The 25,010-nt window shown below is 39.5% G+C and overlaps 1 protein-coding gene across 4 annotated transcripts; it reads left to right on the forward strand.

Annotated features, from left to right (window-relative positions):
* The first annotated feature begins 575 nt into the window (after positions 1-575).
* cylda (cylindromatosis (turban tumor syndrome), a) lies at positions 576-23,897 on the forward strand. Of its 4 annotated transcripts, XR_006095855.1 has the most exons (18): positions 576-933; positions 2,121-2,663; positions 4,530-4,838; positions 6,478-6,583; positions 7,573-7,674; positions 8,348-8,464; positions 12,891-13,279; positions 14,753-14,918; positions 15,030-15,171; positions 15,785-15,907; positions 16,253-16,344; positions 16,773-16,839; positions 18,297-18,429; positions 19,808-19,916; positions 20,144-20,262; positions 20,565-20,781; positions 22,255-23,591; positions 23,714-23,897. XR_006095855.1 is itself a non-coding variant. In XM_042409346.1 (17 exons), the coding sequence occupies exons 2-17, from the start codon at positions 2,172-2,174 to the stop codon at positions 22,437-22,439; spliced, it is 2,868 nt and encodes a 955-aa protein (XP_042265280.1). In that variant the 5' UTR covers positions 576-933; positions 2,121-2,171; the 3' UTR covers positions 22,440-23,897. The 4 variants fall into 4 exon arrangements, 3 of the variants coding, with proteins under 3 accessions (XP_042265280.1, XP_042265292.1, XP_042265303.1); XM_042409346.1 differs by having other exon boundaries at positions 22,255-23,897; XM_042409358.1 differs by lacking the exon at positions 8,348-8,464 and having other exon boundaries at positions 577-933; positions 22,255-23,897.
* The last annotated feature ends 1,113 nt before the right edge of the window (positions 23,898-25,010 follow it).

Below are 25,010 nucleotides of genomic sequence, written 5' to 3' on the forward strand. Positions count from 1 at the left end.
ATAAAAATAAGCAGTCAGTGGTGTACATTCCAGAAGGAAATATTGAATGTTTTGTTGCACTACAGCTATTTGACAGCTACAGTTATTATTTTGAGATTCACATTTCCATCCAAAACATAAGATCATAGAAATTATGACACATTGTGATATATTAAACCTCCCAACAATGAGGCTGTGGTAAATAGCTCTACCTAAACCAGTTGCAACAAAAAAGTCTGCTCACAGTGCATATGAAGGCCTCATTAATAATAATCCAACATAATCAATGTAATGTATAGTAGCATTACAGTATAACTCACAAATTTTATTTGTGATTCTTAAGTACATTTTGCTCATAATAGTACTTCTCAAGTTTTAAATATGTAAACATTTTAATGTTACTTTAGTATTATTACTACTTTTATTTAAGTATAAAACAGCATCCTCTGCCTTGGAAGCTACAATCCAACCTAACTATATGCTCTACCATTCATGGGGGAAAACCCCACAGAGTGGGACTTGGTAATAGAAACAAGGGGCAGCCAATCAACGCTTGAGAACAAAGCTATTGACCAATGCCTGACCGGGGTTGTCATGACATCATGTATTCAGTTTAGTGAGGTCGTTCTCCTGTAAATAATATATCTCATCGCTGTAGCGTTACACTGTATGATTTCACGTATTTCCCGTGGAGAACAGGTTCATCTAAATGCTGTTAGCATACCGTAGAGGGTGGCAGTCCTCTGCCGGCCTGCTTTGCAGTTCATCAGCTGGCGAGGCTAACTTTAGCGTGATACTTCGCTGGTTAGGACGCTAGCATTAGCTAGCAATTGAGCTAATCAGAGGTTATCACAGGAGGAATCGTTATTGTTTTCAGAGGCCTGTATCTAATTAAGATGGACATTTGAAATGACAGTCACCTGTGACATCTAACTGAACCAACGCGTATCAAAGGTAAAGTATTCATGTCGTTGGCAATATACGTAAATGACTTACTGGTGCATTTTAGAGCACGGTACGTTAGCTACTTCCCTCTCTTAAAGGGCCTTTGACTGACAGCTTTTTCTGGATGATGACACACTGCATGTTCATTAAGACGAGTCATGTTATTGCTCTTTAGAGACGCCGGCTGGAATAATACAAACTGTATCAACATTGTGGTTGTCACCTCCCCCCCCCAAAAAAACACCCCAAAAATAAATGTCTTATCAGGTCAGCGGCTAGCCCCTGTCAGGTGGAAATTACTTTCAGTTCTCTACCTGTGTTGTCTTGACGTTAACATGTTATTACGCTGACGTAATAGAATTCATTTATAAAACCACAAGATGATAGTAAGGCTAATAACTGAAAAACAACCTTTCACTGTCACGCTAAACTAATGACGGATGTAGCGTGAGTTCTTGACTGTCGGATGGTTTATCATCATATCCGAGGTGTCATCAGGGGAAGTCCACTTCTCTAGTATGCGAGTCTTACCCCTGGGTGTCAGAATAAGTCAACTGTCTGCTCAACGTCTATTTTTGGAATATTCAAATCAGCAGATATGAATAGTTTCACATGAGGTCCTGCTTAAAAAACATGGGCATTGTACAGGGATGACTGGATATGAGAGAGGAGAATACACAGCTTAGACCATCAGGATCGATTACATTTAACATTAAGAATAATTTAAGCCTATGTCTGCTTTTACACAAATGAACCAAACATTTTGCCGGGTAGCTGGTTTCAGTCTGTGCTTAGGAATGAGATGTGCACTGTTACTAGCTGAAATACTATTTTTGTAATGAATTGTGTATTCCTCCTACTTTATTTAAGTCTTTCCCGGTGTTGTACTTGTGCTTTATTTGTTGTGTTATGGAAACACTGTATTCACGACTGTAAAATTTCAAAACAAAACATACAAACGTTTACATATGTGCAGATACATATGTGTGTATCCCACCTGATTCAAAAACAAAAAAATTCAATGGAAAGTAATGAGAATTAACTGTGTTGTGACTTTTTCACAATACCTTTTTGAGGAATATTGTATTTTAATTTATTAATCATTCTTGCTCTTATCTTTTCAGTTGTACATGTCTTGATATGAACTGGCTTGAATACATTTAAAAAAAAAAATCAAATGTTATTCTTTACTACAGACCACAGGTCAAACTTGCCATGACATTGGACCTCCTGTCTAGCATGCAGCCATGAGCTCTGCCCTGTGGAGCCAGGAGAAGCCCAGTGGGGGCTTCAGGGAGGACTGGCGCTTCTACATGGTGGTGAAGGAGTGTACGGTGGAGAAGTCTCCCCAAAAGACCCTGAGGATCCCCCGAGGCAGTCTCGGCCAGGCTTGCCAGGAGCGCAACAGCCTGGGGCGCACACTCCCCCCCTGCAAGGGCAAGAAAAGTCTCCGCATTCTGGACCAGACCAACGTGGTGCTGAGCCTGGACGAGCGTGATGTCCTGGAGCTGGACGAGAAGCTGGCTGAGCTGCTGTTTCCTATTACCAACTGTGAGGAGCGATATGCCCTGCTCTGCAACAAGTCTAGGCTAGAGCGCGTCCGTGATATTGACTGTGGTTCAAAGGTGCGTGTCCAGCTGCGCTCAGGGGATGACTCTCTGCCTGGTGTGGTCCGCTTCAAGGGCTCGCTGCTCCCTGACAGAGCCCTCTCTGGTATCTGGTTTGGAGTGGAACTGCTGGTGAGAACTCTTGTATTTTTTTTTCTCTATTTAGGAGGACGTAAGTGGTTAGATGCTTATTTTGTGTTTGGTCTGCATTCATTGAGCTCCACTACAATAGACATAGCCTACAGTATAAACTTATACAGTATATTAGGAAATGTACTCCTGATGTTTTTATAATCTTAATTATTATTGTTTGTTTTATTCTGCGGTGGCTCAAATTGCTGTGAGCTGGAATGAGCGAAAACCATGAAACTGGAAAAAACTGGAAACGATGTGCATGTGCTTCCCAAGAAATATTAACTCAATTGGCCAGATGGTGGCGCTGTCCAGCTCAATACAAAAAAAGCCTCTTGGACCATAAAAGTCTGCCATGATGGATTTTTTTTGCTAATTTTCATAATGTGAAAAACAGCAATGTGACATTTACTTCTTGGATTTTGACTCAATTAACGCCAAATTTGGTACACAGCATTGCGGGACTGCAATGTGTACCTGAAAACCCAGTGGACAGTGGGTGCTGAATTAAAGTGGCTCCTAATGTTACTTCATTTTTAAAATATCATCTATGATGCATGTCCTACACCCACGAAGAAAGCCTATTTTAAATTCATTTCATAATGAGTGTTGTTACGTTCAGAGGCTGTTGGGGAATGCTTTCAGGTCCTTCAGCGGACACGCTCCCAGCGTTTCAGGGCATCCCCATTGGCTATTCAGGAGGAAGCGTCAAATGTGGGACAAAAATATTTGTACTCATGAATTTGATTTGTAGCTATAATCTTTGGATTCACACATACAGTTGAGTTCTGTGTGACCTTTTTTCACCCACAAACAGGTGTGTAACAGCAAACTTGATGTGAAACTGCAAACCTTTATGCAAATCTTGTTTAAGCACTCACACATTGGAAATTATTTGTGCAAATCTTTTTCAGTTCTTCTCAAAATGTCATGCACAGCTGCAGATCTCCTCACGGATTCAAAAATGAAATCTATTTGTTCAGATATTTTTTACACATTCAAACATTTGAATGTATTCATACAAAATGTTTCTTTGACTTGACTATATACATGTTGACTTAAAGCAGTTGTTTTGCTTCAAAACACTTGAATTATGTCCCACAAATTTAAATTGTCTGGTCGATATCTGCCCTTTCATGAGCTAGAGACTGGCTACAAATATTTAGAGAAGGATGACACAAAGCTGCAGTGTCTTGACAGACATGTGGGTGAGCAGATAATGACAGCACATTCATTTCTATGCTGACTACTCCTTTAATCTCAGCATTTATGTAATTATCTGAGTGTCATGCCATTTGTTCTGTGCTGTATGTAAGCAACAAAATACAAAGGGTTACTTATTGCAGCACAATGTTGTTTCTATTCTACTGAGTTCAGCTGTAGTCTTCTTGAGTGGGCTGATGGAGCTCAAACATTCAAACTGTAGCTCAATATAAAGGCTTCAGTTAGCACATGTACTCCAGATAAAATTCTGATTTTATGCCTCTTACCAAATAGAGATCTCTGTGTTCCTTTTTGTTAATATATGCCAGCAATTATAGTGACTTGGCACTTTTTCATATCTAAAGAACCTGCCTGTGAGAAAAGAAGCACAATATGTTACAGTATGTCTTATGAGAGCATCTAGTATCTGTACTCGAGATTTTTGAATGTATTTATCATCGCAGTAAGTCGTGTTCCTGCTGCAGCAATCGATCATATGCTCACACAGCTCTATGATGTTGACATCCCTTCCCTGAAGAATGCTGAGCAAGCAGCTTTCCTACCTGCCCTCCTTTTTATGACAATAAGTTGCTCATCTCTTGCTCCTCTTTGGTCTCTTTCTCTACATTTTTCTTTTTATTTTCCTCCACTTCTTTTTCCCAGGAGGAGGGCCGGGGCCAGGGCTTCACGGAGGGCTCCTACCAGGGCCGCCAACTTTTCCGCTGTGAGGATGAGTGCGGCGTGTTTGTGGCCTTGGACAAGCTTGAACTTTGGGAAGATGATGATGATGACAACCTGGGCGAGCTGGAAGTGGACCACGTTAAACTGGTGGACGAGGACCAGGACTTCCCACTGGAGATCAACTCCAGGGTCCTAGTGCAGACCAGAGAGGGACCTGAGAGAGGCACTATCATATTTTGTGACTTGCTGCCAGGCAATGAGAGCCTGGGCTACTACGTGGGAGTTGACATGGTAAGTAAGACTCCTCTCTAAATAGAGTCTTTGTATCCACAACCTAAACACTCCCCTCTATCTCTAGACAGGTGCTGGAATAAGTAGTAAATCATAATACTGATGCTGATAAACGGAAAATAATTGTTTTTTATCAAGCAACAATGTCCAACATTTGCTGCTTCTAGATTATCACATCAAATCATATAATTGTAAATTGAGTACCTTGAGGAGTTTTGCACTGATGTTCGCACAAAATATTTTAATTTGAGTCACATTTGGCTCTGAGAAATTGATGGCTATTTCACAAAGTTTTTTGACATCTTACAGACCAAACAATGTATCAATTATTTGAAAAAAAAAAAAAATTCAACAAATGAATTAATAAAGAAAATTATCCTTAACTGTGGCTGAAAGCAAAGTTAAATGTCAACTTTAGGGCTCCTGCTGCTGTCAGTCAGTTAGTAGAAAATGAAGACGGTGTAGATGGTGAAGGTGTTTTTCTACAAGCTTCCTGAGCATTTGTAAAACGACAATATGAACAGTTTCCCTAGAATACAGTTTATTGCTTGACTCTTGGTATTCAAGGCCTGTCTTTCAAGAAATCATTATTTTAGACATTTAAGTAAGTTGAAATCTGTAACTTCTTCATTATTTTATGTGATTTTCACGGTACAATTATCTGGATGTTAAAATTGGCACATTTACTGTGGTTGTACTACAAAGAAAATACATTTAATTTTGATATAAATAAAGAAAACTGAAGATGATGTTTGTCTCAGGATAAGTTTTTGATCTTCATAGAAGTCATCCTCATCTCAGCAGAGGGCGGCAACATGCAGAAAGTTACGGATGTCAGCCTAAACGCGCAGAGTCAAATGATTTAATGGGAATCTCAGGTTTTCTGTCATGACATGCTTGTTTTGTTTATTTTTATGAACATTCATTTGTATGTTTAAGGGACACGCGTTGTTGCCTGGGATCACAGTAGCTGGTATCTATGACTACTGTTGTCAGGCGGGAGTGCTATTGTAGTCATAGAGAGATTGAAACACATAACTGAGGCATTTGACTGCTGATCGTTAGCAGCAGCACCAACAGCAGCAGCAGCAACAGCCCACTCAGTGCATCTGAGCCACCCACACAAAGGCAAGGCAGTCACGCGGGGAGTGAGGTAAAGACTTAGTGCTGTATGACCCAACAGCGTGGCAAGGGGCCAGCAGGCAGCTGAGGAGAGCCCACTGCTCTGCCTCACTCTGCGTCCAGCCTCGCCCTGCCTTCTCTCGCTGGTGGCACTGGCCTCACGCTTATTTTAGATTATCCCGCTGGAGCAGAATCCTGGATTACAAACTAGAGAAGAATAGCGTGGTTGTGCTTTGCAGAGAAAGTAGAGCTTTCAGGGGGGAAGGATTTGAGTTGGAAGGTCTGTTGTGTAGGTGAAGAAGATGAGATGAGCAATTAGGTTATCACTATAAGGAGGATCAAGCTCAAGTGTAATTTTTGGATTAAAGTGATAAGACAATACACCTTCACCTCCTTAATCACCACTACTTGGAGAAGGAGCTGCTGTGGCAGTCAGGCATTCGTGTGGCACCAGTTTTTACTACGATGAAGAACGTCTGAGAGGGTTATAAGGTTCTCATGTCTCCAACTCTTTCAGGACAATCCTATCGGGGACTGGGATGGTGTGTTCGACGGGAAGCTGCTGTGTAATTTTGCCAGTTTAGAGCACACTCGACTCGTCCCCATCTGTGACGTAATGCCAGGTGAGTCACCTACAGTAGTGTCTGTCCCTGTTTTTATACCTTGTGTTTGTCATCAAAGCGTAGCGTTTTCCCAAAAACCTTCAGCGTTCCTTCCCTTGGAACAGCTCTGAGCTCCTTCTGAGCATTCTGAGTTTGTATTTTGCTTGCAGCGGGAACAGAGAGCCTTTTGTGTTGATGTCTCACTTGTTTTTGAAAGTCAAGTGAGATACTCAGGCTCTTTGTTCTCCACATTGGCATATTGATTTGTTTATGTGTGCTACTGCCGCCTCTTTGACTATTCAGACTTGAAATCAGGAAATTTAGAGAATTGGGATTGGTTATTTTACGAACTTGTCATTTCCTTCCTTTTGCAATCTGTAGACAGGCTACATGAAGTGTACTTAGTCACTAAGTAGAGCTACTTAAGAGCTACTGTAAAATACTAGAAAGTTACAATCCTCATTTGTGAGTGTCAGCTTTATTTGCAAAGAGAGAGGCAAAAAAAAAAAAAAAGTTCATCTCTTGTACATGGGGTTACATACTTGCATTTAAATACAATATCTTAAGCCTTGAACATTCCTCAAGCAACACACTATTTGTTGTCACTGGCTAGTTGTTGTAGGCCAGGTTATTACTTCACTAGCTGTAGCGCTACACACCATTACACATGGCAGATCACTTCAGCTACTGCGTCATGCATTTTGAAACCCTGTTGGCCATGTGTAAGAAAACTAAAATGAGAACTTCTGTTGGCTATTATAATCCATTCATCAGAATTTGCAAGATATGATCAGTGCTCTGGGATTTGTTTTCTTTGACACTCATGTAGTGACAGATGGGGAAAGCAATAACTAAAATGATACAGGATCAATGTGAATTTATATAAATTGCATGTGGGCGATGAAAGAGATACAGTATAGCCTAATAGAAATTGTGGTGCATGGTAGTTTAAGGTAGACTGACTGAGGGGTGCTGTGCCTCTAATGTGGATGTATTTCTGGGCTGTACAGAATATTCCATGCAGGAACAAAGGCTGCAAAAGCACAGTTTTGCCCCCAGAGGCACCAACAGTGACAAGTCGTCCTCTGGCCAAAGCAAACCAAAGAGCAAAGGTACTGCACTGCTGTTATGATACAAACATAACTTACATCCCCTCAGCTTGATGGAGTTCTTCATTCTTAAAGGGGCATTCCATCAAATTGTGTTGTTGTGGTTTTGCAAATATAAATAAAAAGTAGTTGAGATCCTTTTTTTTCCTGAAAATGTCTTCACAAATTCTGATTGAGTCAGTTCAGATGATCCCTCTTAAGCAATTTCCTGATAGAAGATATCATTTCTGTGTTTCTTTTGTTACAGAAGAATATCTTGGTGAAATTTGTAATATTTTAGGGAAGCAAAGTGAAGAATAACAACCCATGAAACACTTTTGGTGGAAAGTCCCTTTAAAAGCGTAATAATAACGAAGAGTTTAACACCATTTTACACAAAATATGAGAAATTCCTGCTGCAGCTGCTTTGATTTGATGTGTATGGAATGTGCCACTATCCTGATTTCTTTTCTTGTGTTTCTTTTGTAGAGAAAACTTTGTAAAGTTTCTGATTAATTGACCCTTTTCTTAAGATTTTCAACCATTTTACTCTCACTTGGCCTGCTCTTGAAACACAGTGACAAAACATACTTGAACACACACACACACACACACACACACACACACACTTGCACACCTGCCGCATATGTTCTGCTTATCTCTGTGTGTTTTTTTCATGTACTTGTGTTATTTACAGGATTAGGTCATCAGTGTGGCAGTAGGAGCAAGTCTGAATTTTACTATACTTTAAATGGCAGCTCTGTTGATCCCCCAGTCCAGCCAAAATCCAAAAGCACATGGTACATTGATGAAGGTAAAATACGGGTACTTGTAGGATGTCAACCATCTTACCGGCAAGCTCCTGTTCACAACAAGCTACTCAGTGATCTATTTCGCTAAGGCACACTTTTCATAGGTGCTTTATATAGTTGAATACACTAACATTGCCAGGATTAAGGGTTTCACTGTCATTGGGATAACCCTGTGGTAAAAGATGTATGCACTCTGGTACTGTGGGTTACTCTAAAGAGAAGCGTCCTCCAAAACCAGCACATAATAGACTGTTAATAGTTGTAGAAGATGGTGTAGTCATGTATGGAAACCTGTTCCTTCCACTCTCTAAAACATATGGCACATAGTTTAAAAAATATTTTTTTGAATTGGTTTTACTCAGATGACTTAAGGTTTCTCATAATTGTAAAATACAAGGTCATAATAATTTTTCTCACAATATCTCACAAGTGAGGTACGTATTCTTAATATTTTATAATTTACATTAATACTTAATCTAGTATGAAGTGTAATTATGAGGTACAGTCTCTCACAATAGTTTTATGAGAAGTTTCAACAAGTTCAAAGTAACACATAAATATTATGTAACCAAGAGACCACCTGTCTGAATCACTCCATATACTATATATGGTGTATATTGCTTGTTTCAAAGTTTCTAATATCCTTTCAAGCAGCAACTAAATGGAGCTGTGATGCTGAAACAGTGTCTCCACCATGCTGGATAATATCAGAAATACCACCAAAAACATCTGATCTGATGATCCACAAACAGAAATAAATTTCAGAAGGTTATAAAAGAGGTGTATTTTATACATACTGTATAAAGATGAGAAGTAAAGGGTTAATTACCTTGTTTATTCTTTTAAATTTCCTTTAAGTTGTAGGTATATGTCATTGTGAAATTGGGCATCCCCTCAAGTTGTGTCATACAAAATAAAAAGACTTGGATCAAAAAGAAGGGGGTTGCATATTTTTACACATCTCTCGCAGTAAGTGTGGAGTGACGCATTTATAGAAATGGACTTTTTTTTGTTCTGTAATATGGTTGACTCAAAATACTTCAGAAACCTGAGTGGATTTTCCTGGCGTGTGTCTCAGAATTCTGACATTTTACCTCCACAATTACGAGAAAACCTGAAGTCACAATAGGCTATATCATGAAAAATAGAAGATTGTCCACTGGATCTTTTTCTTTTTTTAAACACGTGGGAGAAACGGAGTTCTATACAAAATCTGTTTTAGACATAATATGTAGTATATAGGTCATGTACTGTAATTACTGTATGCTGGGACAAAAAACTCTCTTGACTCTGCATAAGGAGGAGGACTGTTAACATAAGTTTATATAACACTTTGGTAGCTGTAAGAAGTTACAACAGGCTTGAAGTAAATGTATACCCCTAACAGAAAAAGTAGTAGTTTGTAACAGTAGCTTGCTGTAAAGACCTTTCCACTAGTCATGTCCTTCATCACCATTTTAGTGTTGAATTCCACCTGCATGGAGTAACTGGTGTTGTCTACGGCTTTTAATAATGCTGCGAACATCACTGCAGATTACGTCTTAACTGGCTGCTGGACACAGTTAAAAGATTTAAATTTCTCTGTTATACTACTTGCGGGCCAAAGCATTAGTAAAAGCCTTCATCTCTGGTGTCAGGGCTGACTAATTCAGTCAGCACGTTGTGTCATTGTTTTCGTATTTCCATTGGTGAAGGGATTGAAATTAGATTTTTGTTTAATGGAAATCCATTGTTCATTTCATCACTGATACATGTCAGTTGTGAAGAATTTGATGAGAAATAAAATCACAATGTTTCCTGTAGTCTAGAGGACGGGAGGCAGAGTGTCGCTAAGTGTGTTTTACATGTACACAGCATTATGAATGTTAACTCTTTACTCTGTTTATAGTCACATTATTGATAAGATTCATATCCTAATCATGAATAAATGCACAACTATGAATTTTCTTCAAAAGCTGTGTACTTGTAAAAAAAATAACCGAAAAAGAAAAGGGGGTAAGTGCCTCAGTTTTATGGCAAATATGAAATAATCAAGCTCTAAAATGCTCATAATTAAAACTGCTTGTGTAAAAATTATTCTAGTGTTGCCATCAAGGCAAAAACAGGCTGCTTCAGTGCTTGCGATAGCATTTCAATACTAATGCATGTAAACTCTCTTTCCTGTTTGTATTGCAGAAATTAGGAGAGGTCTGTCACAAATAGGTGATGTGGTGTTTTCACAACTGCTTACTCATCTGTGAATGTGTATCACTTTCATCTTCTTCAGGGGGCATATTTCACAGTTTGAGTTATGGATTTTTTTTTTCATGGTGCTTTTATTTCGGTCATGAAATCATCAGACTGGTCATCAAACTCATGTGGTTCTCTCAATGTGGGAATAGCGCAAGTTAGTCAGTAACTGTCTGTTTGGATAAACAAACTTTAAAGGGAATGTCACCCAGTTCAAGAATTCATGATATTTATATGTGTAATGACAGTTTTGTTAGTAGTTGTGATCTGGCATCATTCTTTCTTAAAGTTAGAATTCAGAGAGAACTTGTGATGTCAGTGGGTTGTAAGTCAGAGGTGACTCAAACAATAAATGTTGTGATGGCTGTCCCCCTGTCATGAGATACTGAGTTGAGTTGTCACCACAGAATCACAAACAATTATGAATCCAAATTTAAAGATTTATCTGTAATGTTTTAATTAATATATTTATTATGACCATCTGTGTTAAATACAGCACATTTATCACAGAATGTTGATGGGGTTGTTGTGTCAATGCTAGTAAAGTCAACATCGTGATGACTAATGGGACCTAATTTCAGTGGCTTCTCTTTTCTGCAGAAGATATGAAATTCCAATATTTCCACATTTTGGTTCAAGGACAGCTTGCACATAAACAAAATAAAAACATGTTTACGGCAGTACCAGATATACAGATATACAGTGACATCACAAAGTTCTCCAGTTTTTATTTTTAGCGAAGAATATTTCTGTATGGACTCAAATGCCCGGGTTCAAGGAATTCTTCTTTTGTGAATTCTTAAACAGGGTGGCACTCCCCTTCCACAAACACATTGTTTTAAATTGAATAATCAGGGTTTTGAAAGGTGTGATTTGTTCCACAAAGCACGTGTGCACAACCTGTCATACTCTATTTTGAAAGAAAGCTGATTCCAAATGTGATTTCTCTGAAAATTGTGAATTTGACACTGCATGAAGTGCACAGCAACACATTAAGTAGGAAATGAAGTCTGCATACCAGACATCACGCCTCGACTGAGGGCATTTTCACACTTAGGCCAAATACTTGAGCCTGGATGAAGACTTATTCCATCAGGGGGTTCATCATGAAGAGTTTTTACCCATAAGAATCTTTATGAGCTTTTGATAATTTTGTTTAGCACTATGCACACAAGACTTGACTACTCCACAATTATCTTTTAAATATTTTCTTCTCTTTCAAATGTCAACAAGACAACTCATCTGTACTGCAGACCGCAACATCACTTCCCCAGCAGTTGTGAATTCAAATTGTATGTAATTATAGTATGGACAATGTGACATGGCAAGTTAGAACAATCATTTTAGTTCAGCTCAGTGAGTCCAAATCATATGAGATTTGCAGCACAGTGCCTTGACAGAGATGCACGTCAACCGATGCTCATCTACACTGGATGTGGTGGATACAGTGTGGCACATCAACTGGACCACAGAGCACAATATGAAGCATTATATCACATACAGATTCAGAATATTTTGTATTGTTTCTAACCTGAAGAGTAAGTCTCTCCAACTATAGCTAACTAGTAAATATATTTTTAGATACCTTTTAGACTTTTGCTTGAGATTTTTCTAGATATTTTTATACCTCATCAATAAGTTTCTTCTCGCTGCTTGTGATGGCTATAACACCTCGCCAAATAGTAGGCAGAATGTGACAATTGAACAGTGAACCTCAAAGAAAAATTTTCTGGACTGTTAGCTGGAATTAACGCTGGAAAATACGACTTTACCAATCATGCCATTCATTGGCAAGAGGAATATGTCCTCATATTAGGTTCTAGTTGGCCCAAGAATGAAAATGTCCTGAAACACTGAGAAAATATTTTTTGGTAGAAATCCTAAAAGATGTAAACGTGTGCAGGTCCTATTCTAGGATGGTGTTATTAAAGAGTAACTTAACACCAGCTGAAAATCTTGTTTTTGCTGATCTCTATTGATTGATGATCCTACATTGTTGCCCTGAAGTAGAAGTGTCCTCAGTATGTTCAGTACACTGTGACATCACTGTTATAAGTGCATGTAAATCAGAAGAGGTCAGTGAAACAGGGATTTTTAGCTTTCTGAAAATTACTCTTGAAGGACTGACATCTCTTTGTTGGTTAGTACGGTCTGCATGAAATGAAGGTTGAGTTTTGGTTTCTGGTTTCTCTTCTGCAGTTGGGGAAGACCCCGCCAAGTCACTTACTGACACGCCCCCAGACTTCAACCAGTCCTCGCCGCCCTCCCGGGCCCCGCCCTCTGCCTCGTTGTCCAGTGACAACAAGTTCCACTCTCTGCCCTTCAGCTTGAACCGGAAGACCGGGCCCATTGACAGCATGAGTCATGGGCCTCTCTCCCTGTCTGTGCAATCAGTGATGGGAGAGCAGCCCGAGCCCCCGTCACCTGCTGCCCCTCCCTCGCCGCGGCCGCCGACACCTCCCCGAGGACAACCAGGTCTGGAGGTGGGCTCTCTGGTGGAGGTGAAAGAGAATCCCCCACTGTGTGGTGTCATCCGTTGGGTGGGTCTGCCCCCTGGCCTGCTGGAGCCTTTGGCTGGGCTGGAGCTGGTGAGACAACACAGTAATGTAAACTTGGACGTTAGATTTAGGTTTCAGTAGCAGTAAGTGGGGGGAAAAAAATCACAGATACTGTATAATATTAGTGTTACAAGTAATATTATGTTAACTGTTCTGCTTCATGGTACTTCAATCCTTTGCTAGGCTGTGTTTGTTTGACATTTAAATAATAGTGCATGTGTGAGAATGGGCCCATCTCGGTCATTTCCACTGATTCTTTTCTGTGCAGTTTTTCAAGCGTGAGTACTGCACTTTCCCTTACTTTCAACTGTTAATACCTATTGACAGCTTAAGCTCTCACCATAGGTTCAGATAGGAACATGAAGTCATCAATGCCACCCAGGTGCCTGTTTCACCAAATGTGCATCGTGCAAGCTGTGACTTGAAACATGAGATCATTCCTCTCATGTTAAACTTGACACATTGAACTGATCAAAAGAAGCACCATACTTGGGACCCATGCATGAGCATGTGGGAGGATTGTGGGACTTGCAAATTTATCTGCATTTTCAAGTGACAATCAAAAAAAACTTGTGATACAGAGTGCTGGTATCATTTGCAATCTGCGTGTAAGCAGTGCTGGCAAATTTCTTTTGTGAAATCAGATCAGCTGATAATCAGCAGATCTATAGGATTGGCAACTACACACAATTCGCATAAGAGTGTTTTATTTCAATTTCTGGCTTGATACATCTTACTGCCACTGCTGCTATTACAAGCTGAAATCGCTCCACTCATCACCACAGCCTTAGTCTATATTTATGTTGTTCAGCTATTTCTGTTTGCAACACTAGTTTTGTTGTTGCTAGTTGCCAGTGACTATAATGTATTGCAACCTGACCCACCTACTAACTCAGCCTTTGCTCAGTTCTGTATTTAACTACTATCACTACTGCTAACTCTCATCCACTTATGACCATCAAAACACCAGCAGCTGTTAAACTTTCTGACAAGTTTGTTTTGATCATTCACGCATTTGTGTCATAGTGGACTTCTGGTTGTGAGTTGACCATGTTTCTCTCAGTGTTGAAACTCAGTCATAGAAGTCATATAACTGTTCGGGTTTGTTTGTAAGTTATTACCACATGATTTAATGCAGTTAAAATGCAGAAAAAACTCAGTGTTATGATAACATTTAACTCATGATTGTTGGAATGCACATGTGCCAGTGTTGGCAGAAAGTAAAATACAACATATCCCTGCTAACAGCCAGTTACACTGTTAAAAAAAAAGGTTAATAAAGTCTGATTCAAAATACCTGATCAGAAAGTCCCAGGTTCTTGCTTCTCAGTTCCTGAGATTTCATCCATTTTTTTTTTCCCCCTGTTGAAGGGTTTTTTTGGGGTGAGTTTTTCCTTATTGGAATCGAGGGTCTAAGGATAGAGGATGTTGTATGCTGTGCAAGTTGCAAAGCCCACTGAGACAAATTTATAATTTGTGATACTGACTGACTTTCTCCTCCAGGAAGAAGAATGCCCTGGTTGCACAGATGGCACCTTCAAAGGTACGCGGTACTTTACCTGCCCTCCCAAAAAAGCCCTGTTTGTGAAGCTCAAGTGCTGCCGGCCCGACTCCCGCTTCCCATCCCTGCACCACTCCTCCAACCCTATAGAGCGTTGCAACTCCATTGGTGAGTCAGCAGAGCGAATAGGGATGATTATGACAGTAAAAGACATTTGCAAGGCTCCTTATTGTTCCCAAACGCTTGATGTTAACAATTGTGCTCTCTGTGTTTATGCAGCATTTGGGGGTTACCTGAGTGAGGTAGTACATGAGAACACTCCTCCTCGCACAGAAAATGATGGTCTGGATGTCATGGTGGGAAAAAAGAAAGGCATCCAGGGCCACTACAACTCTTGCTACCTTGATTCAACCCTCTTCTGGTCAGTACTCTTTTAATCCAACAGTAAATACTTTCAGCTACAGTGAATGCCATTTTATAATATATGGTCTCAGGACTTTAGTCATATTGATTGATGTGCTTCCTCAGCCAGCGGTGCTGTGTTTGCCCAGAGGCAGAGGCTTATTAGTAAACTGTTTTGATTTTGACCACTGGCTCTGACAGGAGGGTGTGTTCCAGCTGTGAGTTGGCTGGTGGACAGTGGTGCATCTGTTGTTTCTGCCAACACTGCCAAAGGGCCTTTGAACAAAGCAGTCAGCCCAAACTACAGGAGATCCCATGCTTTAAATATGCTTCAACCAGTTTGGAGTTTTGAATTCTATCTTTAAATTTAATCAATCCAGAAGTAATAAAAAAGACCTCCAAGTAAAATTAGGGAAATTCAAGCTACCAAAAGTATTTTTTACTTAACTGCACAATAAATAGAAACAAACTGCATTATATGCATCATGTGAAGATTTACAATATTAATATTTTTGGATGACATATGTTTTTTTCTTCAGTGACTATCAGCCAAGGATTCATCATTTAACTTAGATAAATTAGATAATAGATGCACTCATTTTAATCCCTCGGTTGTGTATTCTGCTCCACAGTCTTTTCTCCTTCAGCTCAGTACTGGACACGGTTCTGCTGAGACCACGCTCAAAGACTGATGTGGAGTATTACAGAGAGACCCAAGAGCTGTTACGCACAGAGATAGTCAACCCTTTGCGCATGTGAGTTTGCAGCTACAGAGCTTTTGGGTTTTTGACCTTGACCATACTGTAGGTTTTCTCATCACCTGTTTTAGGCATGCATTTTTGACTTTTATTTTTTTTACAGAGATAAAAACTTCTTTCCTAGCCAGGACTTTTAAATAAGAGTTAACACATAATTTAAATTCAGATAGACAAAGCAAAACAAACCTATGTGGTTTTGAATCCAGAATATTCTTGGTTGTATAATTTACTTCATCAAACTCTGAATGTAACATCTAATGCAAATTGCTCTAGCAGAGCTAATGTCACTAAAACATGTGGCTGTTTAGCTAGCTTGTAACTTCCTTGGTCTTTGTCCTCCAGACACGGGTATGTGTGTGCCACTAAAGTGATGAAGCTAAGGAGGATCCTGGAAAAAGTAGAAGCTGCCTCTGGGTTTACCTCTGAAGAAAAAGGTAGGAGGATGAGACACATAATTCGGTTATTGGCCTTTCAACAGTTTCTCATAATTTTTCACTGTACTCATTATTATGAGTTTGTGCTTGTTTCAGCTTATTTGTACTGGTGTTTCTTTCTTGGCCAGGTCCACTTGTGACTGTGAATTTTGAAGTGATTATTATTTTTATTATGAATAAGCTGCTATACTGATAAATACAACTTAACTATTTAGAGATAAAACACACTCTTTAGAAACATATACTGCTGCAAGTCATGAGAAACAAAGGGAAACAAAAGCAAAAAACTATTTTAACATACATATACATTTAACATACACATACATTTAACATTCACATGAATTCTATTGATCAGTGTCCGCACTGTTTGGCAGCAGTTGTACAGGAATGTTGCCCCCGAGAGTCTCAAATGTCCTCTTGTGTTGCAGATCCTGAGGAATTCCTCAACATCCTTTTCCATCACATACTGAGGGTGGATCCATTGCTCAAACTAAGGTAAAGGCCAATTGTCTCTTGAAAAAAGTACAAAACCTCTTTGGCTACATCTAGTGGCCAAAGGCCCAAAAGAGATACAAACACAACCTTGAAATGTGTGTATTGTTCTTACTGAAACAGTTTGTTACATTGTTTTTATGCCTCTGTGCCGGCGACAGCCGTGGCCGGAGGCATTATGTTTTCGGGTTGTCCGTCCGTCTGTCTGTCCTATTCACTCGTGAATGTGATATCTCAGGAACGCCTTGAGGGAATTTCTTCATATTTGGCACAAACGTCCACTTGGACTCAAGGATGAACTGATTAGGTCAAAGGTCAGGGTCACTGTGACCTCACTAAACACATTTTTGGCCATAACTCAAGAATTCATACACTAATTATGATAAAATTTCATACATTTTATCCTATTAGACATACATGTCTAATAGGATGTAATGATGACATTTATATCCAAAAGGTTAAAGGTCAACTTCACTCACCTCGAAAAAATGTGGTGATTGTATAGATCTTCTTTCTCTTCTTCTTTCTTTCTTCTTTGGGTTGAAGATGTGTTTGAAACACCCACGTTTCAGAATGTATTGCTTCTTTGCAGCAACATTCATATCTGAAGTATCGTCTACTGTCTTTGTTTTCTTTCAGAATCAGCTTTACTGGCCAAGCATGTGAACACATACAAGGAAAATACACTTAATATCTTTTATTAAATTCCCTCAAAGTCTTCACCACAGATATTATGAGTCTGGACAGACATAGATGTAAACTGTAACTTGACTGGTTGGCGGACGCATTCAACCGCAAGGCGATATTTCTAGTAATGTTTTAGCTGCCAGTTTTAAAGAGCAGAAGAGATGCTTGAAATACTTTAATGATACATTTATAACTTTTCATACATAAAACCATGTGTATTACGGTACTTTGGATAAAGTAATGAACATATGTCTGGTTGCCACCCTTTAGCAGACTCTGCAAATATAATTATACACACATCACTGCTAAGCCACAGAAATTTACCAGACCTTCTCTAAATCTGTAATATGTAGATTTACACAGTCAGATAAAGTTTCACTTCTGCCGCAGTGATTACACTGAAGATTGAACAGCGGAGAGCGTGAGTACAGTGGTTTAACTGTAGGAGTTGTTTGGTCACAGTACGGAAATTCCCTTTATTGTCATGTTTAAGGATCTTTGCGATTCAGATGAGCAGAAAAAATGGCTCAGCGAGCTAGAGATCATCATTCCTATGTTGTGTACTACAGGGTTATGAAGTTATACTTCCATAGTAATTCTGCAGTGAGCCAAAAAAAACCCAAGATAGGAATTTCCTCATTTAATAAGCCTTAATTGCTTGTCATAGTAATCTAAAAGATGCAAATAACACAGGTAGATACCACACTCAGTCCATTTGATATCTTGCTGTTTTTAAAACTTGAAAAGATAAATGAATACATTTTGTTCTCCAGGTCAGCGGGACAGAAGGTTCAAGACTGTTACTTTTACCAGATTTTCATGGACAAGAAAGATAAGGTTGGAGTTCCCACCATCCAGCAGCTCCTGGAGTGGTCCTTCATCAACAGCGACCTAAAGTTTGCGGAGGTGAATTTCATTTTGTTTAAACTTTTTAAAAAGCTGGTTAGCTTGGTCGAACGGTTGGTAATATTGTTGCTGGATTTGTCAGACTGAACTAGTAGATAATAGTTTGGTACAGTCATTCAAGATTAACACTACATCACACAGGGTCACATAGTCTTTGAACCAGATCTGAGCATATTCCCAAAATGTAGACAATAGGTTGAGCTTTAAAATTACCTTTCATGAAACTATTTACCATTTTTATGTCTAATGTTTTCAGTTACATTTTAGTGATAAGAACATTGTGTTTTAATTCAATAAAGTTAATCAAATTCAAAGACATTAGAAACAGAGTATACAATACGATGTCACCAGGACTTAATCACGTCAGTGAGAAATATTATTCCAACCTTTCTTTATAACTTTGTAACTTTTGTAACTAATTGTCATTAAAAATGTAGCCTTGTTATCCAACAAAAGCAGACGATAGACCTGAGGAGAATGTAAATGGACTGTGTGGTGTGTAGGATGAATTCAAATTCAGAAAAATAAGCTGAGTGTGCAAAGCAGGGTTCACTGATGGGTGGCTTTGAGGTCTAAGTCTTTAAGTTTCAGTGAAAACAATAGATACATTGTACAGTCCTTAATGTCTCTAAAAGTACACCTGGGATGCTTTTAGCCTCTCCAGCATGTGGTGTAGGAATGGCTCCCCCCTTGTGATAATTGTTATTAACAATGGTAAAACCTGAAAGCACATGTGTAGTTTTAATAAGGCTACATATAGTAGGTATAATTGATCCTTATGTAAATCAGATTTAATTAAATTTATTTTGGCTGTTTCAATGATGGTGAGGAGATGGAAATGCTTTATAGGTAAGACAGAAAGAAAGAGAGAAAGAGATCATACTATGTAGTGTCACCTCATGTAGTGGTCTAAATGTTGTAATTCAAAGGGAAGAGTAGTGAGTGCTTGCTCCCCACAGCTCCAAAAATCACAGGACTGTGTCCCAAACCGATAATCCCAAAAAGGATACTTCCCAGATCAAAAGCAGCTTCCACTACTGATCAGTCACCTAATTTAAACAAGAAATGTAGAACATAGATCGCAATATGAGACAGCTTACAATTTATATTCTGAATTTTATATCCTTATTTTCTTATCTTTAATTACCCTCGATAAAGTAACACATTTTTAAAGAACCAAGATTGTCTGTCATCACTATTTACTTTCAGACTTAATCGTTTAGGTCTGTAATGTGATGGATATCAAGTACATTGTGTAGACTCTGTTCTGGCAGCCACTTGGCTTCAGGTTTCATTTCCTGTGAGCTTTGCTGATATGTCCACCCTGCTTTGTTGATGACTACATAAGCTTTCTCTTTCTCTGTTTTCTGACCCCCAGGCTCCCTCCTGCCTTATCATCCAGATGCCCCGCTTCGGCAAGGACTTCAAAATGTTCAACAAGATTTTCCCCTCACTAGAGTTAGACATCACAGACCTTCTTGAAGACAGTGAGTTGTGGCTAATAATTATTTTTTTCGTGTGTAAATGCGATGGGTTCTTGCCGATCAATGGTGATTCAGAGATCTGTCACATTTTGTAATGAAAATCCACTGTGTTGTCACTGCAAATCAGCTAAGATGAAGGAACCCTTTTTTCTTGTTTTCAAACCTGTGAAAGAACTACACTTCTGTGCAGTGTGTCAGCAATAATGAACATATGTGTTTTTACTATGCAGCTCCCAGGGAATGTCGAATCTGCGGTGGCCTGGCTCTCTACGAGTGCCGAGACTGTTATGAGGACGGGGATATCACCGCTGGCAAGATTAAACAGTTCTGTGAAAAGTGCAATACACAGGTAAACAACAGAGGGCATTGTTGCAACATTAGTTCAACAAAAACCAAGTTGTAAAAGTGTTGGTCAGAATGATCCATTTGGTGGCGCCAAATCCAAAGAAATGACACTGTCTTAATGCAGAAGTTATGTTGCAGAAGAGTGGCTTATATTGGGTTTATATCTGAATTGCCCATCTCGCAGTATGAATTATCAAATGTAGTTTAAAGCTTTTATATTCTGCTTTTCTTTTTTTTTTTTACCTTAACAGGCCATGGTAACAAACAGTGAGCATAATATTGTGTATCTGCTTGTATTTGATTTAGGTTCACCTCCACCCAAGACGAAAAGCCCATCGGCACGGCAAACTGTCTGTCCCCAAGGAGCTACAAGAAGGTACGGGGCGGCAGGGCAGTTTTCCCCGCCAGAGGATGGAGCTGTTCGCTGTGCTGTGCATCGAAACCAGTCACTACGTGGCCTTCGTCAAGTACGGCAGCGCAGATTCCGCCTGGCTCTTCTTTGACAGCATGGCTGACCGTGATGGTAGGTGTCATGGCTTTTTGATTTTGGGTTTGTTATGACATCAAACTGATCCTTGAAATGCAGCTGTTATCCAGGATATGCACAGGAATATTGTTTTTGTTACACCGGAGAAAGAATCTCACAGTACTTGGTGACACAGATGATATAATAGAGCCTCAGAAATCCAGTAGTAGACTACACTCCTTAATCACTACACAAAACAAACATACACTCTAAATTACTGTTTACACTTTGGACCAAAGTTGTGGTTTGTTACATTATATTGCTCTATAAGACTTACAGCATGACTTTTCTTCCTATGTCATCAAACATGACAGCCACAGCAACTGTAATAACTACTGCTGTAAATGTATTTCCAATCTGACCTGGATAAAACTGCTATTAGGGCTGAAACTATTTACATTTATTGTAATGAATCAGCCAATTATTTTCATGCTTAATTGTTTGAGCAGTGAAATGTCAGAAAAAACAGAAAATAAATTATATCATTTTAAAAAATGATTTATATGAGTGGTCCATTAAAACTAACAAACTAGTTGCTGAGTATTTTTATGCCTCTGTACTGGCGACTTGCCGGAGGCGTTATGTTTTAGGGTTGTCCGTCCGTCTATATGTCTGTCCCATTCTCGTGAACACGATATCTTAGGAACGCCTGCAGGGAATTTCATTACATCTGGCACAAATGTCACCTTGGACTTGAGGACGAACTGATTAGTATTTGGTGGTCAAAGGTCAAGGTTACTGTGACCTCACAAAACACGTTTTTGGCCATAACTGTAATTATGACAAAGTTTCACACAGATGTCTAATAGGATAAAATAATGACGTGATGACATTTTATATCCAAGAGGTCAAAGGTCAACTTCACTGTGACATCATAATGTTCTGCAAAAACACTTTTCTGACCATTATTCAACTCCATAACTCAGGAACAGATCATATTACACATTTGATCGGATACTGAGTTGGTGACACTAATCTTCTGTGCTGCTGGGTTGAAGATGTGTGTGAATTATCCACGTTTTAGAATTTGAAGTTCCTCTGCAGCAATATTCCTATCTGAAGCTTGTGCTCTATCAGAATCAGCTTTATAAGCCAAGCACATGAGCACATAGAAGGAAAATACATTTAATACATTTTATTAAATTCCTTCAAAGTTTTCACTACAAATATTAGATGAGGCACACAACCGCTAGGCGGTATTTCTATTTTTCTCGATCAACTAATTGATTAATTGGCAAAAAAGTTTCAGCTTTAATTCCTTTTTACCAGTGTAAATAAGTGAGTATTCGATAATTAATTTGATATACGTGTCTGCCATTGGCAACTTCTGAGACACTGTGTTTTAACCTGATGCAGTATATATTAATCATCTAGTATTTCAAAACCTGAGAATCACTTGTGACTATGATATGGCTTCAGCTTTACTGTTTTATTATGTTGTTTGTAATAACTGTGCATGTGGCTCTGCAGGAGGGCAGAACGGTTTCAACATCCCCCAGGTGTCTCCCTGTCCAGAGGTGGAGGCCTACCTGAAAATGACCCCAGAGGAGCTGCATGCCCTGGATCCCAAGAGCATCCAGGGCCAGGCCCGACGGCTGCTGTGCGACGCCTACATGTGCATGTACCAGAGCCCTACCATGAGCCTGTACAAGTAGAATCCTCTCTCCATTCCCAGCCCCCCCCCCCCCCAGCCCCTCGGCCACTCCACCTACCCCTCCCTCAGGGCAGGAGATTCCCAGAAAGACCAAAAATGAAAAATAAACTAAAAGAAGAAAGGCTGCCTGCCAGCAGGGGTGCTGTCCAGAGTTAACCCTCTCCACCCCACCTCTCCTCAATGCCTGTCCATCTCGAAAGGTTGAGATGGAGAAGAGGGGGAGAAGCCTATTTGCACTGTGCATTAGTTGAAGTGTTGTGTTCTTCATGTAGTCCTATGTAGCTTCCCCGTGTCTGACAGCTGAGCGTTGGTGGTGGATGATGAAGCAAAGGGAGGCCTTATGAAGATTAACTCCCTTTTCAGGGAGGACGGAGGAGAAGATGAGTGGGAGGGTGTTCGTGTCGCCGCAACTGACAAAACATGTGCAACAAAAACAAGACAAGCTAGCGGGAGGACCTTGGCCACCTCATTTACCTTAAGAAAAGAGGAGTCCTGCTATTCTTAATCACTGTAAAAGACGGGAGCTTTCCATAACGCCACATTAAGGAATCAATGCAGTGCGCAAATCCTCATCCAACCTGTGTGTACTGTTCTAAAAACTTGTGTAAAATCTCTTAGTAGCATAGAGTTCTCCAGGTAGTAACATCAACAGTATAGATGTCAACCTACTGTGCAGTTGCATTAAGACCAGAGCATTCTGCTCTTTGTGAACCGGTTTGCATATTTTCCCATCACACTGTGTAAATGTCTTTACAGTATATGTTTTGCAGAAACAGATGTAGCCATTGTAAAAGTCTCACGTTTTACTGCACACTTGCTCAACCAATGCTGCACTTTTGCTCTATCCCCAAGTGGACCTATCAGGAAACATTTAGGTTTTGCTTATTTTTTTCCTCTCCCATTGGAAGTCACAGTGAGTGCTAATTTGTTGGTTGGGAGACATCAGAGTTTTGCGTTACAGAATACAAATTTGCTTCTCCTCTGTAGCTGTAAAGAATGGCCTGCATTGCTAATGCAGAGTAGATGCCAGATAAATGCATGAAGGGAGACTTGTACAATGGCTGCTGTTGTAAAGCCGGTCGGTGGAGCACTCCATGCATTCATAGGGTCAATGAGGTGAAATACTGGAAAAGTCTGGCGGTTCTTCTTTAAAGTAAGAGTGTGATGTGAAGAATTTCACATGCAGTGTTTGTTAGTCTCTGACTCATTGTGTTGATGACTAAATCTAAATTATATTTTATGTTTACGAAGCCTTCTCTCTGCCCGTCATGGCAGGTCTCATTTCCTTATGGGTGAAGAGGAGCAAGTATTGACTCTCGCTGCCTTTCATGAAGATGTGACATGCGACGTTTCCAGCCGTGCACCAGATAACAAAAAAGTTGTGATCAAATGTTATTATTTATTATATTCTAATCATATTAGAAACTCATATGTCGTCCCTTTTTTTTTTTTTTTTTTTTTTAAAGAAAATGAAATAGGGTTGATGATACTTTAAGGTTTGCATACCCTATGTTTGAAGTGAGTTATTTTAGTTTACGCTGTCTCATAGCAACTACTGAATGTTAATAGTGACACGTTGAACAGTGTAGAGTCAACAATGGATGGGTAATGAAGAGGCACAAGGCTGGTAACCTTGAGGCACCATGTATATGTATTTAAAAACAAAAATTAAATTAAAAATAAAAAACTTTATCCTTGATGCCATTGTATTCCAGTTTTAAAGAATACCATAAGTATACCAATCATACCCTGGATCGAGATATAAAGTACTTGACGGTTTTTATATATACATAACACAAAATTGGATAAAGATAACAAACTGCAGATGTTGGCGTCAGCATTATATATATTTTTCCTAAATCACAACTTAATCATGGATTTAGTTGTGAGTATAATATTTGTGTGTACGGGCGTTTTATAAATTTGGCTCCAGCTGACAACTTCCATTTTGCTCCGTGGTTGCTTCCACTGTCCCAGGGATTCTGACAGGGGACCGTCCTGTGTGAACTTTTTCTGCACTGCTGAAGCTTGTCACTGACTGGAGCGCATTCTCTATGAGAGAAGTCTCAGAACCAGAGGATGGGATTTTGATTTTTCTGTTGCATCTGTACAGTATAGACATATGTAACGGGTGGAAATTAATGTCAGTGATGTTCCTGTAAATGTTAACAAAATAAAGCCCATTTTGAAGGGTACACGGCATGTTGTGAGTAAATGTGAGAATGATAGCAGCATGGTGAGATGGCAGACCTTGTATACTTTGTGTATTTGTACTGTCATCTGCAGATTCTTTGGTGTGGGCTGGTGAGTTTTCAGATTGCCGTCTCCTTGTCACAAACATTTATTCACAAAGGACAGTGAGCATAATATTGTTTTTTTTTTTTCCAGCAGGTTGTGTGGTGTCAAGAGAAATTCAATTATTTCACTGAAACAACACAGACTAAGGGTGAAAGATACTTTTGACAGTAGGTAGCTGCTACCCAATATTAAATGCTTTGTGTCTGGGGTCATTCCTGGACTGTAGTACTCAGTGAATTAGTGGATAAAAACACACTGCCATGTTGGATTGATT

The sequence above is a fragment of the Thunnus maccoyii genome, chromosome 1 (genome assembly GCF_910596095.1).
Source record: "Thunnus maccoyii chromosome 1, fThuMac1.1, whole genome shotgun sequence".
NCBI classification, from domain to species: Eukaryota; Metazoa; Chordata; class Actinopteri; order Scombriformes; family Scombridae; genus Thunnus; species Thunnus maccoyii.

Bases quoted from the DNA above. Each gene is read 5' to 3' on its own strand.
- cylda (XM_042409346.1), top strand. From the start codon at position 2,172: ATGAGCTCTGCCCTGTGGAGCCAGGAGAAGCCCAGTGGGGGCTTCAGG. The intron at 4,839-6,477 runs GTAAGTAAGACT...CAACTCTTTCAG, and splicing joins ACTACGTGGGAGTTGACATG to GACAATCCTATCGGGGACTG. The intron at 14,919-15,029 runs GTGAGTCAGCAG...GTGTTTATGCAG, and splicing joins AGAGCGTTGCAACTCCATTG to CATTTGGGGGTTACCTGAGT.